At 38.7% G+C, this 23,894-nt stretch overlaps 2 protein-coding genes across 3 annotated transcripts in view; one reads left to right on the top strand and one right to left on the bottom strand.

Annotated features, from left to right (window-relative positions):
• The window catches only part of dok6 (docking protein 6), a 142,385-nt gene extending 136,009 nt beyond the window's left edge, over nt 1-6,376 (top strand). The window contains exon 8 of the mRNA XM_057824457.1: nt 2,624-6,376. Within this exon, the coding sequence (XP_057680440.1) occupies nt 2,624-2,787 (164 nt within the window). The 3' untranslated portion in view covers nt 2,788-6,376. The remainder of the gene's footprint in view (nt 1-2,623) is intronic.
• A 3,368-nt stretch (nt 6,377-9,744) lies between these two features.
• On the bottom strand, nt 9,745-23,736 carry cd226 (CD226 molecule). Of its 2 annotated transcripts, XM_057824400.1 has the most exons (7): nt 23,613-23,736; nt 21,152-21,255; nt 19,867-20,202; nt 17,336-17,707; nt 14,881-14,983; nt 14,671-14,725; nt 9,745-10,598 (listed from the first exon to the last, which is right to left on the bottom strand). In XM_057824400.1, exons 2-7 carry the CDS (start codon nt 21,213-21,215, stop codon nt 10,518-10,520), a joined length of 1,011 nt encoding a protein of 336 aa, XP_057680383.1. In that variant the 5' UTR covers nt 21,216-21,255; nt 23,613-23,736; the 3' UTR covers nt 9,745-10,517. The 2 variants fall into 2 exon arrangements, with proteins under 2 accessions (XP_057680383.1, XP_057680384.1); XM_057824401.1 differs by lacking the exon at nt 23,613-23,736 and having other exon boundaries at nt 9,745-10,600; nt 21,152-21,291.
• Between the last annotated feature and the right edge of the window lie 158 nt (nt 23,737-23,894).

Genomic DNA, 23,894 nt, shown 5'->3' with positions numbered 1-23,894 from the left:
AGCTTCAACTGTCTGACAGATGGCTTCAGATTTTCCAGCAAAACATCCTGATAAACTTTTGAATTCATTCTTCCATAAATGATTGCAAGTTGTCCAGGCCCTGAGTTAGCAAAACAGCCCCAAATCATGATGCACCCTCCACCATGCTTCACAGTGGGGATGAGGTGTTGATGTTGGTGAGCTGTTCCATGTTTCCTCCACACATGACGCTTTGTGTTACTCCCAAACAATTCAACTTTAGTTCCATCGGTCCACAAATTTTTTTTGCCAACTTCTGTGGAGTGTCTAAGTGCCCTTTTGCGAACATTAAACTTTGTTTTTTCAAGACGGTTGTGGCTTCCTCTGTGTAGTCCTCCCATGAACACTATTCTTGGCCATAGTTTTACATATAGTTGATGTGTGTACAGAGATATTGGACTGTGCCAAGGATTTCTGTAAATCTTTAGCGGACATTCTAGGTTGTTTTTTTTTTTTTTTTAACCTCTCTGAGTATTCTGTGCTGAACTCTTGGCGTCATCTTTGGTGGACAGCCATTCCTTGGGAGAGAAGCAACAGTGCCATATTCTCCCTATTTCTATACATTGTCGATTGATGAACATCCAGATTTTTAGAGATGGTTGTTTACCCTTTCCCAGCTTTATACTAATCAACAATCCTTGATCGCAGGTCTTCAGACAGATCTTTTGACCGAGCCATGATGCACATCAGACAGTGCTTCTCATCAAGACAATTCTTACCAGCTGTGTGTTTTATACTGACACCTGACTTAAATTGTTTGGTAAAAATTGGTTTCAATTGCTCGTTAAGTCTCCTTAGGCAGAGGGTTCACTTACTTATTTCCCCCCCTTCTGTTATTGTTTGCATGCTCTCTTTATTAATATATAAAAACCTATAAATGTTTGGGTGGTTTAAATTCAAGCAGACACTGTTTTTACATCTGTGTGATTTTGCCAAAGATCAGATCACATTTGATGGGGATTTTATGCAGGAATTCCAAAAGGTTCAGATACTTTTTTATACCACTGTAGATACATATTTACAGAAATCTGAGTCAATATTTAAAGAAAGAACTAGAAAATTCATTGACTGCTCAGTTATATTTAAAATTGGGCTTATCGATTGCGCCGCAGGCATGAAACCGAAACTACCAATTCACAATGCGTTGACAAACAAAAGTAATAGTTACATTTCCACCACTGTCCTAACTACACGGTGGCTGATAACAAAAAAACAAAAAATACTAGTAAAAATATTTTTTTTTCAGTCATGAATTTTTTGTACAGGTAAGATAATTAATTAAAGTCATCGTGTTGACTTTAAAAAAAAGTGCCCCTTAAGGGACACAGATCTTTCGGTCTAAGCAGAAAAAAATAGAAGTAAAAAAAAATAAAAGAAGTCGAAGCAAAAAAAAAAAAATTTTTTTTTTACATCGAAGCAAAAAAAAAAAAAAAAAAAAAAAAAAAAAAGTTAACATCCAAGCAAAAAAAAAATAAAAAAAATCTTGTAAGCTAATTGTGTCTCCAGAGTATAGCAATTGGTTGCTAATGAAGTCAACATGGACCGCCAAATTGCAGAACTTTTTCCGACGAAACTGTCCGTTTGAGTTAAAGACTCGCTTCAAATGTCTTCTGCTTATTTGGAAACTATGCTTAATATCAATAATTGATCTTATGTCATCATATATATATATATATATATATATATATATATATACATATACATATATATATATATATATATATACACACATATTTTATATGTTTTAGGCCTATTTCAAAGTAAAACACAATTAACCTGCCCCACGGGTGAACACGCTCCATAATTGCCATTGTTTACCCGGAAATTGAGCAGCACGACGCACATTTAAAATAGCGGAATTATGTTGTTTTTTTAAAATTATTTTGCTGCGACCTCAACCTTTTTTTTTTTTTTTTGATTTAATGTAAATTAAAAAAAATTTTTTTTTTTTTTGGTTCGACAGAAAAAAAATCTTTCGTGTCCCTTTTGGGGTACCTTTTTTTTTATGTCAACTTTTTTGTCTTTTTTTTTTCCTTCTTCCTTGTCCCCTTAGGGGCTCCATATGATCACAAAAAATATATATGTGGATTTTACCCAAATTGTTTTTTTTCCCTTTTAGATTGATTCGATATTCTGTAAAACATTGAGGGGAATGGTTTGTTTTCCTTGTGAAAATAAATTTTAAAAATCTGCCTACACCAGGTAGATAGATGGTTAAAAAATGGAATTCGGAAAGTGTTAAAATAATAATAATAAATATGATATTGTTTAATAATAGAGGAAATTATTATCTTGGGGCAGTTTATATAAAATTAATTTTAATATATATATTTTTTTAAATAATGATTTTGTGGGGTTACATATTTAATCACATAAATATAAAATAACTAATAATAAATTCATTAAAATCATTATTTTTCAATATTCTTTTAATTGTAATCCACACACTGCACATGTAAAAACAAACACATTAAAATCTATTAAATTTCAATCAATTACAATGAAATGTAGTTAACAAATACGTTTTTAAAAACTAACAAACCTCACGCTGAGCTCCCACAGCAAGGCGGCCCCAAAATAAACACCCTTCTTTTTTGTCTCCCAGGGAGCAGCTTGTCCATGACGTTCATCCCTCGAGCTCAGACCTTCCCCAACTTCTTGTCCCACGAGCCCGAAAGGGAAGCGGAAAAGGAGACAGGAGAAGAAGGGAGGCAGCGCTCGCCCTCTAGTGGCCGATCGGCCACCTGCAACAGGAGGCCGCTCCAATGACAAACGTGGACGACTGACTGAGAACACTTGGAGCAAAGCTGGAAACACAATAGGCTCTCGTGTACAACTCTATGATTATACGGCGTCATTCCATTGGGTTTCAAATAGTGTCGACCTAGTTTTGTACGTTGCGTGACAGCAAAAATAGCGCATTAAAGGTCCTTTTTTAGTTTATATTCATTTCAGAATATTCGGAACATGTTGCCAGGAAACGGAATTACATATTTTGTCACGGTTGACCTTATTAAAGCAGACATATCAAACTCCACTATTTTTCCGAGATATGAATGCCCAATATTCATCGACACGTTTGTTTATTAAGCGGATTGTAGTCTGCACTGCATCATATTCTGAGGCAGAGGTGGACATGACAGAGCATTTACATTGTTTAAGAGTAATATTTGTTGCATTAACGCAGCCTGAAAATCCTCATTTGAAATGTACTTATTAAATTTTTTGATATATCATAATACAAATAAGCAAGGGCGTAGGTTTGCGTAGGGACGGTAGGGACATAACACTACCAAATTTTCAGGATCCCCAAATTGTCCCCACCAACTTTTGAGCAACTTTAATTGCATTATATTTAGTGCTGCAACGATTAATCGATTAACTCGAGTATTCGATTACAAAATTTTTTTTGTTGCTTCGAGTATTCGTTTAATTAAAGTGGCGTTTTAATGGTTTATTTTGAAAGTGTTTGCAATTAGTTTTACTGATGAGGGTGGATACACTGCCCTCTGGTCTGCCTCTTTTCACATGGCTGAATCCAACTGCTCCCTGTTAAGACCAACGTAAGTTTTTGTTTGAGCTCATGTTTTTTAATGCATTCTTAATTTAGTTCATCGGTATATTTAGCAGTTTTTTGTGGGAATATGTGTCTGAACCATTTGTTAGGGGCATTGTAAAAAAAAATTTTTTTTTTTTTTTCGCATTTTATAGCATTTAAGCTAGCGGACCTTTTCTATATAAGTTAGCCAGTTGTTCTTTTGTTGTACATAGATCCTCAAAAAAAAAAAAAAAGAAATTATACAGTTTGAGGCTCAGCTCAGGTGTTTTAATTTTTCATGTTCCTTACCCGATTATTCGAACTAAGTAGTCCATCAATTAATCAACTACTAAAATATTCGATAGCTGCAGCCCTAATTATATTATGGCTTCAGTTATATAGGTCATTTAGATTGTCTACTCATATGCTGTAAGGATAAAAATGACCCTACCATTATTAATTAAATTACAGTACTTTCATTATATTATGTTTAGACTTTTCACTTGCTGAATGTGCCGGTCCATTTTTTTCTCCCCCTCAAACGCATGTTTGATTGACTGATGACTCCTCCGCCCCCTTCGAAGACGAGGGATATTAGGATTTTTTTCCCACTAGCAACAGCCACTGTAAGAAATGTAAAAAGGCGTCAATGTTGTGAAGGTGGGGAACACACCACTAATTTTTCTACTGAAAGTCCGACCTGCATTAGAGTTAGCGTGACATTAATCTGTGTGAATTTTTCGAGTAAACTCATTCCAATTCACAGCAAGTGTGAAAGTTCATATAAGACTACAGATTTATTTTGCATGAACTATTTACCTATTATTTAGTTGGGTTCATATTGGTGAGAAATGTTGCCCTGAACCCAGGTTCACCCAATCTGTTTGGTCTTTAAAATGTCCCGTCCCCAGCAAAAAGTGTACATGCAGGTTATGCTGTTATATCGTCCCTACCAATATTGAAACCAAACCTATGCCCTTGCAAATAAGTAAACAATGTTGAATATAATTGATTACCGTATTTTTCGGACTCTAAGGCATTTTTCCCCCTCGATAGTTTGGGTGAGGGTGCGACTTATGTTTGTAATTATTAACACATTTTCATATCATTGTTGCTTGTTAGCATTTTCTTTTAGCTATAGTTATCTAAATAATACTTAATAGCGACAGTGTATCACAAAAGTGAGTACACGCCTCGCATTTCTGCAGATATTTATATCTTTTCATGGGACAACACTGATAAAATGACACTTTGACACAATGAAAAGTAGTCTGTTAGTCTTATTTTCCCCTCAAGATAACTCAAAATATAGCCATTAATATTAAACTCCTGGCAACAAAAGTGAGTACATCGCATAGAAACTACGTACATCCCTAAATGTCCAAATTGAGTGCTGCTTGTCATTTTCCCTCCAAAATGTCATGTGAGTCATTACACAGGCATGCAAACTGGTTAGGGGTGAAAAAGGTGACAAAGTAACATGGACACACGGCATGCGCGGAAAAGTGCATTTCATAGTGCAACCAGAGACATCTCGAATTAAACACAGTACATAATAATTTAACACATACAAGTCTAAATCGCTCATCCTGAAATCAGAACATATAAGACGTATTAAGTAGCAAGTTATACCAGATCTAAATTATAAAAGATACAGTATGTCCCATTTGCCTTAAGTAAAGAACAGCTGTACTTCCCGTCTCTCGCTATTGTCAGTCATTTGTTGTCACGAGAAGAGAGTGGCGGTGATAGGTCTAGGTCATTGGACTAGAGCAGGGGTCCCCAATCTTTTTGCACCACGGACTGGTGTTATTTGGGTCTTTTTCCACGGACCGGTGTTCTGACAAATTTTGCAACCCATCAAAAATTGCAACAATGTGGTTCTGCGCATGCGCGTAACGTTAAACATAGCCGCAAAATGCGCAAATGCGGCGATTCCAAAGTAAACGCTACACAAACTTTCTTGAAAGAAAGGAATATTAACTTACGTTTGATCATGGAAGGACTTGTAGAAAAGTTCTCCACAGATACATCCTGCACCTGCACACAAAAACTGCACACCGCTCTCACCATTAACGACTTCGCCTTGTCGTTAAGCATTAATTAAGAAGCCCGCTTCACAAAGATACGATATTGAAAATTGCAGCAAGGTTTTCAATGCTCTCGTAGCGATGTCAGGATATTCCAGAATGACTTTAATCCAGAACCTCGGTAGAGTTGTTGTCTCAAATGTACGTTTAATAAGGTCGCTGTCATTTGCGATATCTACAAGTATATCCTCCTGTTGCACAGACATGCTCGAATCACTCGGTTTATTCACAAACGGGTCACGAATCCACTTCTTCGCCGTTCGTGGGTCTTCGAGGTTGTAGGCTCGTCAGGTGCCCTTTTCGCCGTAAAAATATCTCCAAAGACGTCTGTTTTCCAGTCATCTTCGCTCGTGTAGGGGCTAATTATTTCCGGGAACAAATGTGCTGCGCCCGCGGCCTAGTAATACGTTATTATCGAGGACAAGCGCACATAGATATATTATATACACAAACAAGATGTACTGCTAGCAGTCCAATCAATGGATTTCTATGACGACATTCTAATCTATCCCGTAGTATTATATCTAGAGTAGATAGGGATATTGGTGTGTTAAGCAGGGGCACATTGTTGATTTGGCCAGAATGCGGCCGTTATTAAATAATTATTTCTGTGCGGCCCGGTGGCAAATGCGCACCGGCAGATGGGGACCCCTGGACGAGAGTGTAGTTTTGAGCATGGACTACGGTTTTGAAGTTAATGGTTTCACTCGCTCGTTGACAGTCACCCCCCCCCCCCCCCCCGCTCCATTTTTTTTCTCCTCGGATCTAAGTGATTCAGAATGACCCATTTTGATTTCAAAACAGCGAAATTTCGCCGAAAGGTGGCAAGTTTGCATGCCTGATTACAGGAGTGCTGTCAGCATTGCTGCAGAGATTTAAGAGGTGGGGGGTCAGCCTGCTAGTGCTCAGACCATACGCCACACTCTACATCAAATTGGTGTGCATGGCTGTCACCCCAGGAGGAAGCCTCTTCTGAATACGGTGCACAAGAAAGCCCGCAAACAGTTTGCTGAAGACATGTCAACAAAGCACATGGGTTACCAGAACCATGTCCTATGGTCTGATGAGACCTGACACAAAACAATTGGTGTTCAAACGTCCATCTCGTCTGATCAAAATGTAAATTTAGTAGATTAAATTAGCCTGATTTGCCTAGAAAAAGTGCGCTAGCTTAAATCCTACGAATGTTAGCATATTAATTTTTGTTGCAAATCGCTCACAAATAACTCCACAAACAGTGGCACTAAACTTAATTACAAATGCATACAAAAACATATATTAGCTGAAAAAACTGAAAAAAGGGAGCTGTCCTATATCCATGTTGTCAGACGAGTCTCCTACTTAGTCATTGAAGCCAAGGCGATAGTCCAGCCACATCCAATGCTGCCACAATGCCACCAGAGGGCAGTGTATCCTCCATTATTAAACAAAAAATACTTTTGGAATTTTTGAAAAGTTATGTTTTTAAAGGATTAATTCTGATTTACACGCAAAATCGGGTAAGCGTAAAAACTCGTTCGTAACGCAGGGATTACCTGTATATGTTTTTTCCCCTCTTCATTGGGCATTTTTTTGGCTGGTGCGACTTAGAGTCCGAACAATATGGTAAATAAAATATTTCATATTTAAGTACATTTAAAAGAAATTCTTTTATTCTATTTAATTTAACTATGAAATTTGACGATTTGTCCTCCCCTTAGTTGAAGGTGTTTCCTAATAGAGGAAACTTAGGGTCAAAATATTCGAAAAACTAACTAGATATTGATTGCAACTTTCCCATTTGTATCCTCAATGTAATTTTGTCAGTAAATGTAGTTTTTCACACAGATTAAGATATTACATGAAAAAACATTAATGTACATTCAGTTTTACTCACTTTTTCCCCCCAAACTGAATGTAACAAATCAAGTACCAATCAATACAGAAAGTCAACACAATAATAAAAATGTAACTTAACAAGGCAGGCTATTAAAAATAAAACTGTGCGACCGACCGGCTTTAAATGAATATTATTGATTTGCTCCCCACTCCCTCTTCTTTCCATTTTCGGTCCTCATGTAAGAAGTGCCTTCAGACCCACTGAGACCTCTTGTAACGTTGTTGTGGTTTATTATAGTATTCACCAGAGGTGGGTAGTAATGCATTTACTCAGTTACATTTACTTGAGTAACTTTTTGAGAACATGTACTTCATATAGTTTACCACAACATACTTTTTACTTGATTTGTGAAGAGGAGACGCTACTTTGGGCTACCCTAGAGTTGTAAAATTTTTCTTCTTCATTCTATACATTAGAATTTACTTTATTTTTGCCAGCACATTTGCTCTACCAGCTTCACCAATGGGACGTCGCAATAATAATCACGACTCCATGATACCAATCAGACATTACAATACAGTCACATGACCTCACATGATTACGCCAGCCTGTTCAATCACGTGGCATCATTAAAGCGCCGTAAAAAACAACAACAACTAATTGAACATAAAGCCAACGTTACTTGAAAGCACGGATTTCAAGCTCTCTCCCAGTTTTTATTTGGCCCCAATAGACATTGTAAAACCGGAGATATGGTCGTTTTAATTTCATGGTCCACGTGAGGGCACTTTTCATTTTTGTAGTCTGAATTTGATGATTTTTTGGTATTTTTGGTGCCTAATATGGTAATGTTGCACTGCACAGCATAATAATAACTAGGAAATGCAATTTCTGTAGAAATTGCGGTGGTAGCTCAGCTTTTGCAGATGAACCCCTTAGGGTCACGTCCTGCTGATTTTAGGTCACTTCCTGTTGATTTGGGGACATTTCAGGGTCATTTCCCGTTGATATTTGGATGTACATGGCCATCAATGGCATCCAATGGAATCCAAGTACATTGGCATCAATAGAATCAAAATACTGTATGTGGCCGTCAATGGCATGGATGTACTTGGCCATCAATGGCAAGGACGTACACGGTTGTCAATGGCATGGATGTACATTGGTGTCAATGGCATGGAAGTACATTGGTGTCAATGGCATGGATGTACATGGCTGTCATGGGAATACAAGTACATTGGCATCTATAGAATCCAGATACATGGCTTTCAATAGCATGTACGTACATGGCCGTCATTGGTAAGGACGTACATGGCTGTCAATGGCATGGACGTACGTGGCCGTCAATGGAATCTAAGTACATTGGCATCCATAGAATTGAGATACAAACTACACACACAGATACATTGATATTTGGATGCACATGGCTGTCAATGGCATCCAATGGAGTCCAAGTACATAGGCATCAATAGAATCGAAATACTGTATATGGCCGTCAATGGCATGGATGTACATGGCCATCAATGGCAAGGACATACATGACCGTCAATGGCATGGCATGGATGTACATGGCTGTCAATAGAATACAAGTACAGTGGCTTCAATAGAATCGAGATACATGTCTTTCAATGGCATGGACGTCATTGGTAAGGACGTACATGGCCGTCAATGGCATGGACGTACATGGCCGTAAATGGAATCCAAATACATTGGCATCAATGGAATCCAAGTACATTGGCATCAATAGAATGAACATACTGCATATGGCCGTCAATGACATGGATGTACATGGCATTCAATGGCAAGGACGTACATGGCCGTAAATGGCATGGACCTACATTGGTGTCAACGGCATGGATGTACATGGCTGTTAATGGAATCCAAGTACATTGGCATCAATAGAATTGAGATACATGGCCGTCAATGGCATGGACGTACATGGCCATCAATCGCAAGGACGTAAATGGGTGTCAATGGCATGGACGTACATTGGTGTCAATTGCAAGGACGTACATGGCCGTCAACGGCATGGACATACATTGGTGTCAATGGTATGGATATACATGGCTGTCAATGGCTTGGACGTACATGGCAGTCATTGGTAAGGACGTACATGGCTGTCAATGGCATGAACGTACATGGCCGTCAATGGAATCCAAGTACATTGGCATCTATAGAATGGAGATACATGCCTGTCAATGGCATCGATGTACATAGCCGTCATTGGCAAGGGCGTACATGGCCGTCAATGGCATCGACTTACTTGGGTGCCAGTTGAAGGGCTGTAATGGCAAGTTTTTGGTCAAAAGTCACAACCACCCACATTTTTTTACCATTGAAAATAAAAGTGGAAATTTTGGCCAATTGAAATGAATGGAACGACATATATGGCAATGGCATCCCACTATAAACAAGTTTTTGGCAAATTTTGGGGGGAACCGTAGGTTTTTGTCAAATTCTGTCTACAACCTTTATGCCCCTTACCTTCCTGAAACTTTTGATGTATGATTTTTGTGAAATGCAAGTTTTGGCTACTCTACCCACCTCTGGTATTCACGAAAGTTAGCACTGTCTGGCTTGTACTGCTCACGCTGGCAAATCATGTATTTTTGTGCAAAATCCAGAACTGACGAAATGTTATCAAGATTTTCAACGTCCTCTGGTGGCAATTTATTTGAATGTTATCATTTAGTTTGTGTAGAAACAAAGCCTGTAGGACTTGATGGAAATGTACAAGCACTTAATCGTTGCACAGCTCCCCCCCATGTGTCACTCTGTGTGCGCATTTTATTTATGAAAATCTATAGATGTCATGTTGGTTTTAATGTGTGATCAAAATACATCAATAGCACTTTCATTATGTCGCGGTTTTCACTCAATGTAAATATGTTTTTTGATGACAGGTAATAAACTTGAATGTTGAACTCTCATGTAGCAGTAGTGTCACTCAAGTTTTTTATTTTTTTGATTTGGACAACAATACACACCCTTAAAAATGCACAGGCGAATTCTCTTCATGATATTGATCACGATGAAAGGGCGAAAAGAACTGCTAAGATGGTGGTGTCATTCCACGTAGTCCACGTCTCAGTAGACTTGTCCGCAAATCTCGTTCGCCCACCACCGCCGCCAACTCTAGGGAAATAAGAGAATTGATGGAGGCCTCGCTATGTCACGTTATTTAACGTCCGTGCCCCATTAAAATGAATCCTCGACGAATTCTGCCAAGCAGCAAGTTATTGGCCAAATATGGCAAAATTGAACAGTAAAAAGTTCCGATAGAGCTGTGTAGTGATGTGTCATAGACTTCATAATTGTATTGACGGGTCACATCCGTCAGCCACTGCGCAAGTCGGTCGCAGTTAGTCAACACATGCAGGGATCCAATGCCAGATTTCGATCGAAAAAGTACCAAAGCTGTACCGCGTACAAACAGGAAGGATTGTCTCAGGAGTGATTTGTTCGAGGATTCAAGATAATTATTATAATTTTCGTACCATGCATGCATTTTGAAACGCTGAAACGAAATTAGCCGCTACAGCATTGGCATTATACTTCGCAATATTTATGTAGAATAAATGCTAACTGCCCGGTTTTTCGCTCTTTTAACAAAGAATCGAGACTGTTTTACTTCCATAGCCATAGAGAATTAAGGGATTTAGGCATTTATTCACAAGAATTTTCAACGGAAGCTCTTTGTTTACATATGGCGGTTGCAAATTTGCTTACTGACTAGCATAATTCGCAATATTTACGTAAAATAAACGCTAACTGCACTTTTTTTTTTTTTTTTTTTGCTTTTAACCAAGAATCGAGACTGTTTTACATCCATATCTATGAAGAATTCAATGATTCAAGCATTTATTCAGCAGAATTTTCAACGGAAAAAGCTCTTTGTTTACATTTGGCGGTTGCAAATTTGCTTACTGACTAGCATCATAGCTCGCAATATTTACGTAAAATAAATGCTAACTGCACTTTTTTTTTTTTTTTGCTTTTAACCAAAAATCGAGACTGTTTTACGTCCATATCTATGAGGGATTCAAGGATTAAAGCATTTATTCACAAGCATTTTCAAGGGAAAAAGCTCTTTGTTTACATATGGCGGCCGCAAATTTGCTTAATGACTAGCATCATAGTTCGCAATATGTTCGTAAAAGAAATGATAACTGCACGTTTTTTTTTTTTTTTTTTTTTGCTTTTAACCAAGAATCCAGACTCTTTTTAGTCCATATTTATGAAGAATTCAAGGATTTAAGCATTTATTCACAAGAATTGTCAACGGAAAAAGCTCTTTGTTTACATATTGCGGCCGTTAATTTGCTTACTGACTAGCATCATAGTTCGCAATATTTACGTAAAATAAATGCTAACTGCACAGGTTTTTTGTTTTTAACCAAAAATTTGAGACTGTTTTATGTCCATATCTATTTGTTTTTAACCAAAAATTTGAGACTGTTTTATGTCCATATCTATTTAGAATTCAGGAATTTAAGCATTTATTCACAAGAATTTTCAAGGGTAAAAGCTCTTTGTCTGCGTTTCCACTCGGTCAGCTTTGACGGAGATAGGCCCCCATGACTCAATACATTATGAAGTCTATGAATGTGCAACAAACAACATCCTTGATCATTATACAGTCTTATCGATGTTAGGCATTCAATTAAGGTACCATATGAAGATTGTTAGACAAACCCTAGGAGACATTATAGCAGACAACTGCACGAGTCACTATGATCTGAGTCACGAGTAAGTCCCGAGTTTTACCTGTTGAGTCGAGTCAAGTCGAGACACAGGTTAGTCAAGGCTTTCACCATTGTTCCACAGCTCACCCACAGAGCAGGTTTATCTCTGAGGGAAACCTTACTGTCAATGTAAAAACAAAACACTAACGTGCGGGTTTCACCTACTTGGACTTATATCTTATAGCTCCAGCAAGGGGCAGTGGGACGGGCGGCTCCGTGCAGCGTCCCACTGCCCCAAGCCGAGCTCTCCTATTTGCACTGCACTACCCTCCCCACACAATGCCATCATGGTGCTGGGTCATGGCTGCCAGTCAGGGACCTGGCAGCCACAGTAATAGGGTGGTAGGTGGGTTCCACACCCCATGGCACTGTGGCAAACCTCCCTAGATGTGGACGGAAAAGAAAAATTGACGAGCGATTTCAACGAAAGTTTGTGCGGATGGTGGTTAAAGAACCTGGATTAACATCCAAATTCAAGCTGCAACAGTGTCATCCCGTACTATCCGTCGGCGTCTGAATGAAAAGGGACTCTATGGTCAGATACCCAGGAAGACCCCACTTCTGACCCAGAGACATAAAAAAGTCAGGCTGGAGTTTGCCAAAACTTACCTGAGAAAGCCAAAAACGTTTTCGAAGTATATTCTCTGGTCAGATGAAACAAAAGTAGAGCTTTTTGGGAAAAGGCATCAACATTGAGCTTACAGGAAAAAAACAAGGCCTTCAAAGAAAAGAACACGGTCCCTACAGTCAATCATGGCAGAGGTTTTGTGATGTTTTGGGGTTGCTTTGCTTCCTCTGGCACTGGATTGCTTGACTGTGTGCATGGCAATACGAAGTCTAAAGACTACCAACAAATTTTGCAGCATAATGAAGGGCATAGTCAGAGAAAGCTGGGTCTCCCTCAGAAGTCATGGGTTTTCCAGCAGGACAATGACCCAAAACACACTTCAAAAAGCACTAGAAAATGGTTTGAGAGAAAGTACTGGAGACATCTAAAGTGGCCAGCAATGAGTCCAGACCTGAATCTCATAGAACACCTGTGGAGAGATCCGAAAATGGCAGTTTGGAGAAGGCACCCTTCAAATCTCCGAGAACTGGAGCCGTTGGCCAAAGAACAATTATCTAAAATTCCAGCAAAGCATTGTAAGAATCTCATTGATGGATACCAGAAGTGGTTGTTCGCCGTTATTTTGTCTAAAGGTTGTGCTACCAAGTATTAGGCTAAGAGTGCCAATACTTTTGTCCGGCCCATTTTAGGAGTTTTGTGTAAAATGATGTTTTTTTTTTTTTTCATTCTCTTTTGTGTTTTTTCATCGCAAGCAAAATCGATGAAGATACTACTACCAAAGCATTTGTAATTGCAATCATTTTCTGGGAGAAATTGAGCATTATCTGACAGAATTGCTGGGGTGCCAATATGTTTGGCCAGCACTATAGATTCTCTTTCGTGTTGCTAGAACGAGTATGCCTCCGTCAGAGATGAGTAAATGAAAAAAGTGACATTTATCCAATTAATCGTTGAATTACCGTATTGGCCCGAATATAAGACGGCCCTGATTATAAGACGACCTCCTCTTTTTCAAGACTCAAGTTTGAAATAAATACTTTTTGAACACCAAATTAATTTTTATACAGAAAATAATTACAGTACATCTGAAACAAATGATTATAACAATATATTTGAGAGAAAAAGCATGTTATTTTGCCTCACTCAAATCTTAATATCTGAACATTTGAATATGTAAACTAAAGTGCAATCACATTCGTAAATGAATGGCTTCTGGTTTTTGAAATGTAAATAACCAATCTATTGTGATAAAACAACAAAATTGCAATAACTGCATGAACCATCAAAGTGAGGTCTAACTGTAACTGTAGTCTTGAAACAAATCTGAATAAGGAAAAACATTGCAATAAAATAATGCAAACTGGTTTAACTTGAGAGTAGCTGAGATCTGTCATGATAGAACATGCATTACTCCTCAAGTTCAGCATTCGCTTCAATGATATCTGGCGCCATCTAGCGTCATGAATGGGTATAATGTCTAGACCCTGAATATAAGACGACTCCCACTTTTTCAGTCTTATTTCAAAGCAAAAAACAGTCTTATATTCGGGCCAATACAGAAGTTGAATTAATTGTCAGATTAAGCAACTATAAAAAATAATCATTAGTTGCAGCCCTACTCCCAGCTCATGAGGCAAATCCTAGTCGAATTTTGAGTTGTCAAATTAGCGACTTTAGTCAACTCAAGTCCGAGTCCCAGTGACTTGAGTCCAATTGTCTGCATAATACACTAGAAAAATGTACTTTTACTAAAAGTTACTTTTTGCTTATAACAAGTAAATATCAGCCAATGGAACAAGTAAAACGTCTCTCAAAATAAGCCTTTATTTCTTACTGACGTACTTTTTAAATGAAAAACTAGACACAAATTCTTTTTGCAGTGTAGAGCTTACCGGAGGGTAAGTTGGGTGCAGCTTAGTCCTGCTATTTTCTCGTCTGTTCTTCTTCCTGTGGTGTTTGATAAACTCCGATAAGCATATATATTAGGCTTGTTAACAAACACTCTGTGGTGTGTCATTTTTTATTAAATAGACATTTTATATTCACTTTACATGGACTGCAGTCCATTTTTTGCCCACCGCTAATATGCTGTCTACTCTTACCTGCGCCTCAAGAGGACGATGAGAAGGACGGTCAGTAAAATTAGTCCAGCAGTTGCAATCGCCAAGTAGACATACATCATGAACATAGAGAAGTTGAAGCCACCTGAAAATGACAGGACATTCAACACTGGTCAAAAGTGAGAAATACTGCATACTACAAAGATACACTGCTTAGTAGTGGTGTCAACAATAATCGATGCGGCGATGCATTCCGATGCGGGGCATGGACGATTCGATTTGATGCGGGCAACAAGCCGAATCGATTCAGCGCATTTTAAAATATATAAGTACGTTCAAACATCTTCCCTGCGCAATTGCGGTGATGCAACTTATTTGGTTTCCCCATTTGTATTATTATTCTAATGTTTCAGTTTTTACACACTGCATAACTCTGGTCAAGTTTCCCACCAACCTCGTAGAAGCCAAAATGTTTCCAGATGTCTGCTTTCAATGTCTTAGGTGCATCAATAATCTTTCGCGCTCCCTCTTTCTCCGCTTCAGCCATTGTTATGTTATGTCCTATCTCTTAGAGGTTAGATCTTGTGCCTGAACCCGATTAACATTTTGGGCCCGACCCGAAATTATGTTAAGCATTCATTCACGTTTGGGTCGGGTCGGGCCGCCGCGCCGGACTAATAAATTATTTAAAAAAAAAAAAAATAAAATAAATAAAAAAAAGGGATAAAACCACGAGCAGGCTCTCTGTATTGTGCATTTGCTTGTGCACGCACATGAACGCCGTGGCCCACATGTTTTTTATTATATTAAACTTTCCCAGCGTTATTTCGTTGTGTAAATGCTTTTATAATGATCATAAAAATATGTAGACTATTTAAACATTAAGAAAACTTGCATTTTTTTCTGCCAACTGAGAATTCATTACGAAAGACACTTTTATTTATGCACACAAAGGCAACAGAAATGTGATCCTTTTGAATCTTCTCTGTGTGTCTGCAAAACCCAAGGTGTTTTTTTTTTATATTAAACTTTCCCAGCGTTATTTCGTTGTGTAAATGCTTTTATAATGATCATAAAAATATGTAGACTATTTAAACATTTAAGAAAACTTGCGTTTTTTTTCTGCCAACTGAGAATTCGTTACGAAGCACACTTTTACTTATGCACACAAAGGCAACAGAAATGTGATCCTTTTGAATCTTCTCCTCTGTGTGTCTGCAAAACCCAAGGTGTATTTTTTTTATATTAAACTTTCCCAGCATTATTTCGTTGTGTAAATGCTTTGATAATGATCATAAAAATATGTAGACTATTTAAACATTAAGAAAACTTGCGATTTTTCTGCCAACTCGAAGAAATGAAAATAAATTGCTGCTGCTGCGGGGGGTTTTTTTTCACGTAACTCCACACACACACACAAAAAAAATAGGGTTTTTCGGGCTGGGCCTGCAAATCTAGTTAACTGATCAGGCTCGGGCCGGGTCGGGCTTTAATACCAGCGGGCCGTGTCGGGTCGGGCTGGATTTTTTAGCCCCGATCTAACCTCTATTACACAGATATAGTGGGCTAAGCCTACATTTTACTTTTGTTCTACATTGCAGTTAGGTGATTTTTTTGTTCGCAACTTAACTGATCCCTGGATTGATATTGCGATAAAGATGCTGCTGCACTACAATATTTTCTTTGTCGTTTTCTTTAATATTTACTTGAATATTTTTATTGATGGGTCGTTGTGACTAAAATACAGTGACTGTTATTACTGATTTTGCACAGGAGTTCAGATGTTGCACTGTGTAAAAGGCTGCTAATGTGTGTAAAAAGAGAAAACCCTGGTCTCATTCAAAGCACTAATTAAATGCTGTGATCTGTTTTTTGTTTTTTATTAATATAAATATCTGAAAGTATTTTCATTTGACTTCAACCAGGAGTGACACTAAAGGCCGATAAAAAGTTGTTTAATGTCTGACCGCTTGTGTTGCCTCATGATTCACGAAAAATATGCTTTGCTTTAGAATTTTAATGCATCCCAGGCTTTAATGCATCGCGATGCATTGCTGAATCGTAATCGAATTGAATCGTGAGGGCAGTGCCGGTGCACACCTCTACTGCTTAGCCCCAATTTTTTGGGGAATGGATTGTAAAGGACTGGTTCAGGGAGACATCATTTTCACAGACTTTAACCCTATTGAGAATTTTTGGGGTGTGCTGGAGATAAATTTACACAGCAGTCCGACTCTACCATCATCACTGCAAGATTTTGGTGAAAAATAAATCTTGTGATATTGCAGCTTATTGAAACAATCCCATTGTGAATGCATGCTGTAATCAAAGCTATAAGGAGTCCAACCAAATATTAGTGTGAGCATTTTGTGGGTCAGGCAGTGTAATCAAAGCTAAACACATAAACACAAGTTATTTTTCCCGATTCAATCAGCAATATGGCACTTTTGATCAAGCACTATGAAATCTGAATGGTAGAAAATGTGAGAATTGCAACCTTTTGGCACTGTGACCAAGACGGTGTTGGTCTGCAAGCCGGCGTCCGTGCTGTAGCTGCAGCGGTAGACGCCGCCATCTTCCTGCGTAACAGGACTCAGTTCCAGACTAACATCCAGGTTCTCTTGGCAGTTGACCTGACCACGGTCGCTGTAGTCTTCAATCAGCACGCCGCCCTCCACCCGCTTGCATATGCCGATGATGACCCACGCTTGACCGGGCGCCATGTGCTCCACGACGGCCTGATGGACGGTCGTGTCGTTTCGGTCGTGCTTGCACTCAACCGTTAGGTTGCCGCTGGGTTCCGCTGTCATATACGTGTCTACCTCCATGGCTTCAACGCTGTCCTCTTTGTCTTCTTCGGGAGGCTCATCTGCGTTCACACGAAAGCAGCTTATCAAAGGTGAACCAAATGCACCCATGTGATCGAAAATCAAGCTCGATCATTTTCATAGGGTCATAATCATGTGAAAATGATTGAGTTGTAATGTACCAATTTATTTTTATTTAGAAGTGAACTACTTCAGTTTTACACGAACTGTATAAAATTTTATTATGTGAATAGCAGGGGAAAAAAACAAATTTTCTGATGTGTAATAGTGGGGAAAAAAAATTAAATACTATCGCATAGTTCCAGGAAGTGCATAATATGACCATTTTAGCCAATCAAATGTGAGTATCGCAGATAGTCTTTCCTCATGATGTCAGTAATACCCATTGCCTGTATTTGAGTCTATAAGTAAGGGGTCCCAAAACTAGCGATGTCCCGATCACATATTTTTGCACCCGGGTCCGAATCACCTGATTCTTAAAATCTGCAGATACAGAGTACTCGATCCAAATACCGGAATTTTTTTTTTTTACTTTTTAAGACCCCGCCGATGCCATTTATACAGTATATGAAATTTAAAATAAAGACTTAGTCTGTAAACTTTCTATATAAGTTGTAAAGCAATAAAATAAACAAAAATGAATGAATTGAACAAGAATCCTAAACGTATTTCATAATGGGTCAAAATTATTTTTCGAATGGATCTTGTGGCTAGCACCTTAGAGACCCTTACCCTACTAACTGAGCATACAGTGGGGCAAATAAATATTTACCGGTAGTCAACCACCAATAGTGCAAGTTCTTCTACTTGAAAAGATTAGAGAGGCCTGTAATTGTCAACATGGGTAAACCTCAACCATGCGAGACAATGTGGGAAAAAAACCTGAAAATAACATTGCTTGATTTTTAAAGAATTTATTTCCAAAATAGAGTGGAAAATAAGTATTTGGTCACCCCCAAACAAGCAAGATTTCTGGCTGTCAAAGAGGTCTAACTTCTTCTAAAGAGGTCTAACGAGGCTCCACTCTTTACCTGTATTAATGGCACCTGTTTTAACTCATTATCGGTATAAAAGATACCTGTCCACAACCTCAGTCAGTCACACTCCAAACTCCACTATGGCCAAGACCAAAGAGCTGTCGAAGGAAACAAGAGACAAAATTGTAGACCTGCACCAGGCTGGGAAGACTGAATCTGCAATAGGTAAAACGCTTGGTGTAAAGAAATCAACTGTGGGAGCAATTATTAGAAAATTGAAGACATACAAGACCACTGATAATCTCCCTCGATCTGGGGCTCCATGCAAGATCTCACCCCGTGGCGTCAAAATGACAACAAGACCGGTGAGCAAAAATCCCAGAACCACACGGGGGGACCTAGTGAATGACCCACAAAGAGCTGGGACCACAGTAACAAAGGCTAATATCAGTAACGCAATGCGCCGCCAGGGACTCAAATCCTGCACTGCCAGACGTGTCCCCCTGCTGAAGATCCCTGCTGAAGAAAGTACACGTCTAGGCCCGTCTGCGGTTCGCTAGAGAGCATTTGGATGATCCAAAAGAGGACTGGGAGAATGTGTTATGGTCAGATGAAACCAAAATAGAACTTTTTGGTAGAAACACAGGTTCTCGTGTTTAGAGGAGAAAGAATACTGAATTGCATCCGAAGAACACCATACCCACTGTGAAGCATGGGAGTGGAAACATCATGCTTTGGGGCTGTTTTTTTTTTTGCAAAGGGACCAGGACGACTGATCTGTGTAAAGGAAAGAATGAATGGGGCCATGTATCGAGAGATTTTGAGTGAAAATCTGCTTCCATCAGCAAGGGCATTGCAGATGAGACATGGCTGGGTCTTTCAGCATGACAATGATCTCAAACACACAGCCAGGGCAACAAAGTAGTGGCTTCGTAAGAAGCATTTCAAGGTCCTGGAGTGGCCTAGCCAGTCTCCAGATCTCAACCCTATAGAAAATCTGTGGAGGAAGTTGAAAGTCCGTTTTGCCCAACGACAGCCCCAAAACATCACTGCTCAAATTTCCCCCTTTCTCCCACAAAAGTCAAATTCCGCCTATGTTCCAAGGTATTAGGATCTGCATTCAGGATTGGCAGATCCTCAAAATTAAGTTACTTCAATTCGCGTGCAAAAAAGTTGTGATTAGAAAATACCTCGTTCAAGTAATAAATGCGTTCAACACTTACCTAAATCCTCCACCTGAATATTCCTGATCCAGGGGCCTTGCGGAAATGTCTGGACAGAGCAGTGATAAACCCCAATGTCCTGGTGCGTAACGTTCTTCATAGAAATGCTTCCGTCCATAGGTGTGGTTCTCAAGAACTCAATCCGCTCCCGGTAATGGTAAGTTGTGGCTACACCGAACTCCGGGTGAAACACAGCTATGGAATTAGTGTCTGGGTCTTTGGTCCATGACACCATAGTGAGGTTTCCATCCCAGGGGCACAAGCAATCCAGGACCATCCCCTCCTGTAGGTGGATCGTGACTGTCTCGATCTCCGGGACAGTATCTGCACAAATACCTTTTTTTTGGCATTAAAAAGATAACAACTTTAGTAAGGTTAGAAACGTGACTCTGTATTTTAAAGAACAGGATGCATTTCTGTAAATTATTTGAAAACGCTCCCAGATTGTTTACAAGCTTGGGAGATATTTACATTGTGATGAATAGTCAATGGCGAGCACAGATTTCAATGAATGACCATCAAGGGTGGAGCTAGAGCATTAACGAGTTGATGTCATTTTGTTTTTTTCTTAAGATCATACAGTTCTCAAAGATTATTTAATGGTGACAGTGACCAAGCCCTGTATTGAATAGCAAAAACTCTGCAAGCATTTGACACTTTACTTTAAGGTATATAATTGCTGATAGTTGCTAGAAGAAATCAAAGCACTATTTTCTAATTAGACAGGGCGATGTCCTGACTAAATGAAATTTCTACCTACATTTTTTAAGCACAAAAGAGAGGTTGGGTCCCCCATTCCCCCCCAAAATATTAACCAATAGGTAAATTTGTGAATTGTGAACAGTTCCTCTGCTGGTTGTAATTGAGTAGTGCGCCTCATTTGACTTTAATTGACAAGACACAAACAACAAATTCTTCTACATTCAAATCCGCAGTTTACACATATCTGGAATCAAATTCACATTTACTGATATGACATAAAAAATAAGAGTGTTTTCCCTCAGTTGAGTAGGACTAAAAACACAACTAGCTTTGAGTAATGTAAAGGAGTTGGCAAATTAGCAAAAGTTCAATAGTGGTAGCACAGTTTTATCCAGACTACCCACTATATTAATTCTAACAAATTACAATAAAACTAAAATGTTCATGCAAGTGAATTACCATGAAAAGAGAATAACAAAATTTCCACAAAATTCAAATGAAATGCATAGTTTTAGTCATAACACCAAATTACTCCATAGATACTGTAATGAAAACCACAAAATATAACAAATTTGCTCCCTACCTTTAAGAAAAGGGAGGAAGACAAGTACCATGAAGTACCAGCGCTCCTTTTGTACGACTTCCATCTCGGTCCGGCGGAGGAGAATGAAAGCTGCATTGATGAGACTGGAATAGCACCCGAGCTTTAACTTCCTACTCACTCTTGGGCCACAGACACATAGCACACACTTTTTGTTAGCTTGGCGCTAGCTCATTGTAGATGCACACACATAGGCACTTGAACAGAAAGAAGCGGCAGGCTAATGACATAATCAAGAATGCCTATTGCATGCTAAAACATCACCTTAAAACGTGAATTAAGTAGTACAGGTCAACCACATCCAATATAAAAGCACAGACTAAATAATATATAGACAGGACCTATCTCCGTCAAAGTTGAATGAGTGGAAACACAGACAAAGAGCTTTCACGATCAAAATTCTTGTGAATAAATGCTTGAATCCCTGAATTCTTTTTAGATATGGACGTGAAACCGTCTCAATTGTTGGTTAAAAACAAATAACGGGCAGTTAGCTTTATTTTACGTATATATGTCGAATGTGATGCTAGTCTTTTAGCCAATGTGGCGCCACCTTATCACCACAAAGAGGGTTTTACGACGAAAATTCTTTTGAATAAATGGTTAAATCCCTGAATTCTTTATAGATATGAACGTAAAACAGTCTCGATTCTTGGTTAAAAGCAAAAAACGGGCAGTTGGCATTTATTTTACGTAAATATGTCGAATGTGATGCTAGTCTTTTAGCCAATGTGGCGCCGCCTTGTCAAAACAAAAAGCTTTTTACGATGAAAATTCTTGTGAATAAATGCTTCAATCCCTGAATTCTTTATAGATATGGACGTAAAAAAGTCTCGATTCTTGGATAAAAGCTTAATAACGGGCAGTTAGCATTTATTTTACGCAAATATGTCAAATGTGATGCTAGTCTTTTAGCCAATGTGGCGCCCCCTTATCACAACAAAGAGCTTTTTACGATGAATATTCTTGTGAATAAATGCTTCAATCCCTGAATTCTTTATAGATATGGAAGTAAAACAGTCTCCGTTCTTGGTTAAAATAAAAAAACCGGGCAGTTAGCATTTATTTTACGTAAATATGTGATGCTAGTCTTTTAGCCGATGTGGTGCCGCCTTGTCACAACATAAAGCTTTTTACGATGAAAATTCTTGTGAATAAATGCTTCAATCCCTGAATTCTTTATGGATATGAACATAAAACAGTCTCGATTCTTGGTTAAAAGCAAAAAACCGCGCAGTTAGCATTTATTTTATGTACCGGTAAATATGTCGAATGTGATGCTGGTCTTTTAGCCAATGTGGTACCGCCTTGTTACAACAAAGAGCTTTTTACGATGAAATTCTTGTGAATAAATGCTTAAATACCTGAATTCGTTATAGCTATGGACGTTAAACGGTCTCGGTTCTTGGTTAGAAGCAAAAAACAGCCAGCCCAGTTAGCATTAATTTTACATAAGAATTGCTCCTTGACCTTCCGAGGCATCTTCAGCAGGCGTCTGGACTTTCGTCTAGACCCTCGAGGACAATTTTCCATCCGAGGACATCTTCCATGGCCGCAGCGCTGCATAACTGAAGTGTCTGGGTCATTTTGACTGTTTACATGATTGTTTTGACTGTTTACATGAGCCCTTGCTTACACATGTGTATATACTTAGTTCCATCTACATGCACACACATATCCAATCGAAAACCACATGGGTGTCTCCAGCTTGCTCTCCCCTCCCTCAGGGCGGCATCCATTTTTTTTTTTTTAGGACAAACCCCTAAATAAAATACCAAGGAGGATTTTTTTTCTTTAGATCAATTTTGGTGACTGGCATTAGTCACTCTTTTGCTCTCCTTGGCCAAGAAAACTGAGTGTCTTCTCTTTTCTGGGTAATTTTACAAATGTCTACCTAAGGATCTATTTTTGATATTTTTTAACTTGACATACGTCAAATGTGATGTTGGTCATTTGGCCAATGTGGCGCTGCCATGTCACAACAAAGAGCTTTTTACGATGAAAATTGTTGTGCATAAATGCGCAAATCCCTGAATTCTTTATAGATATGGACGTAAAACAGTCTCGATTCTTGGTTTAAAGCAAAAAAACGGGCTTTAGCATTCATTTTACGTAAATATTGCGAAGTAGAACGGCAATGGTGTAGCGGCTAATTTTTCCCACTGATTTTTTCAAGTTTCAAAATGCATGCATGGTACGAAAAATATAATAATTACCTTGAATCCTCAAATCACTCCTGAGACACTCCTTCTTGTTTGTATGTGATACAGCTTTCATACTTTTTCAACCTAAATCCGGCGTTAGCTCGCTGTGTGCGTGTTTGCGAATAACACCTCTTGATGCAGTGTCAGTGCCCCGTGTCCCGTCAATATATTATGAAGTCTATGATAGAAGAGCAATTGATTATTGCTCCAAAAGGTAGAAGTGCAAAAATTCAACATACCAAGATGATGGGTGAAGGTTCACAACTTCCAGCTTGCTTCACGATATCCTTTGAGCTAAACACAGAACTCGCGGAGGATACCTTACATGGATTTTGACAGGTCACTACTTAAAAAAGCTGTAATTGTCGCATAACTAATGTATAACTTGTTTTGGTCAACAAAGACGAGAATGAACTAACAATGTGTCTTGAGAGACTAAAACACAACGTGACGAATGCATGTTTTCGTCTGACGAGATGAAAATTCGCCATAGCTTCCGCCAAATGTTCACAATGTGTGAC

Source organism: Corythoichthys intestinalis, chromosome 20, assembly GCF_030265065.1.
Source record: "Corythoichthys intestinalis isolate RoL2023-P3 chromosome 20, ASM3026506v1, whole genome shotgun sequence".
NCBI classification, from domain to species: Eukaryota; Metazoa; Chordata; class Actinopteri; order Syngnathiformes; family Syngnathidae; genus Corythoichthys; species Corythoichthys intestinalis.
This window is presented reverse-complemented; position numbering and strand designations above follow the sequence as displayed.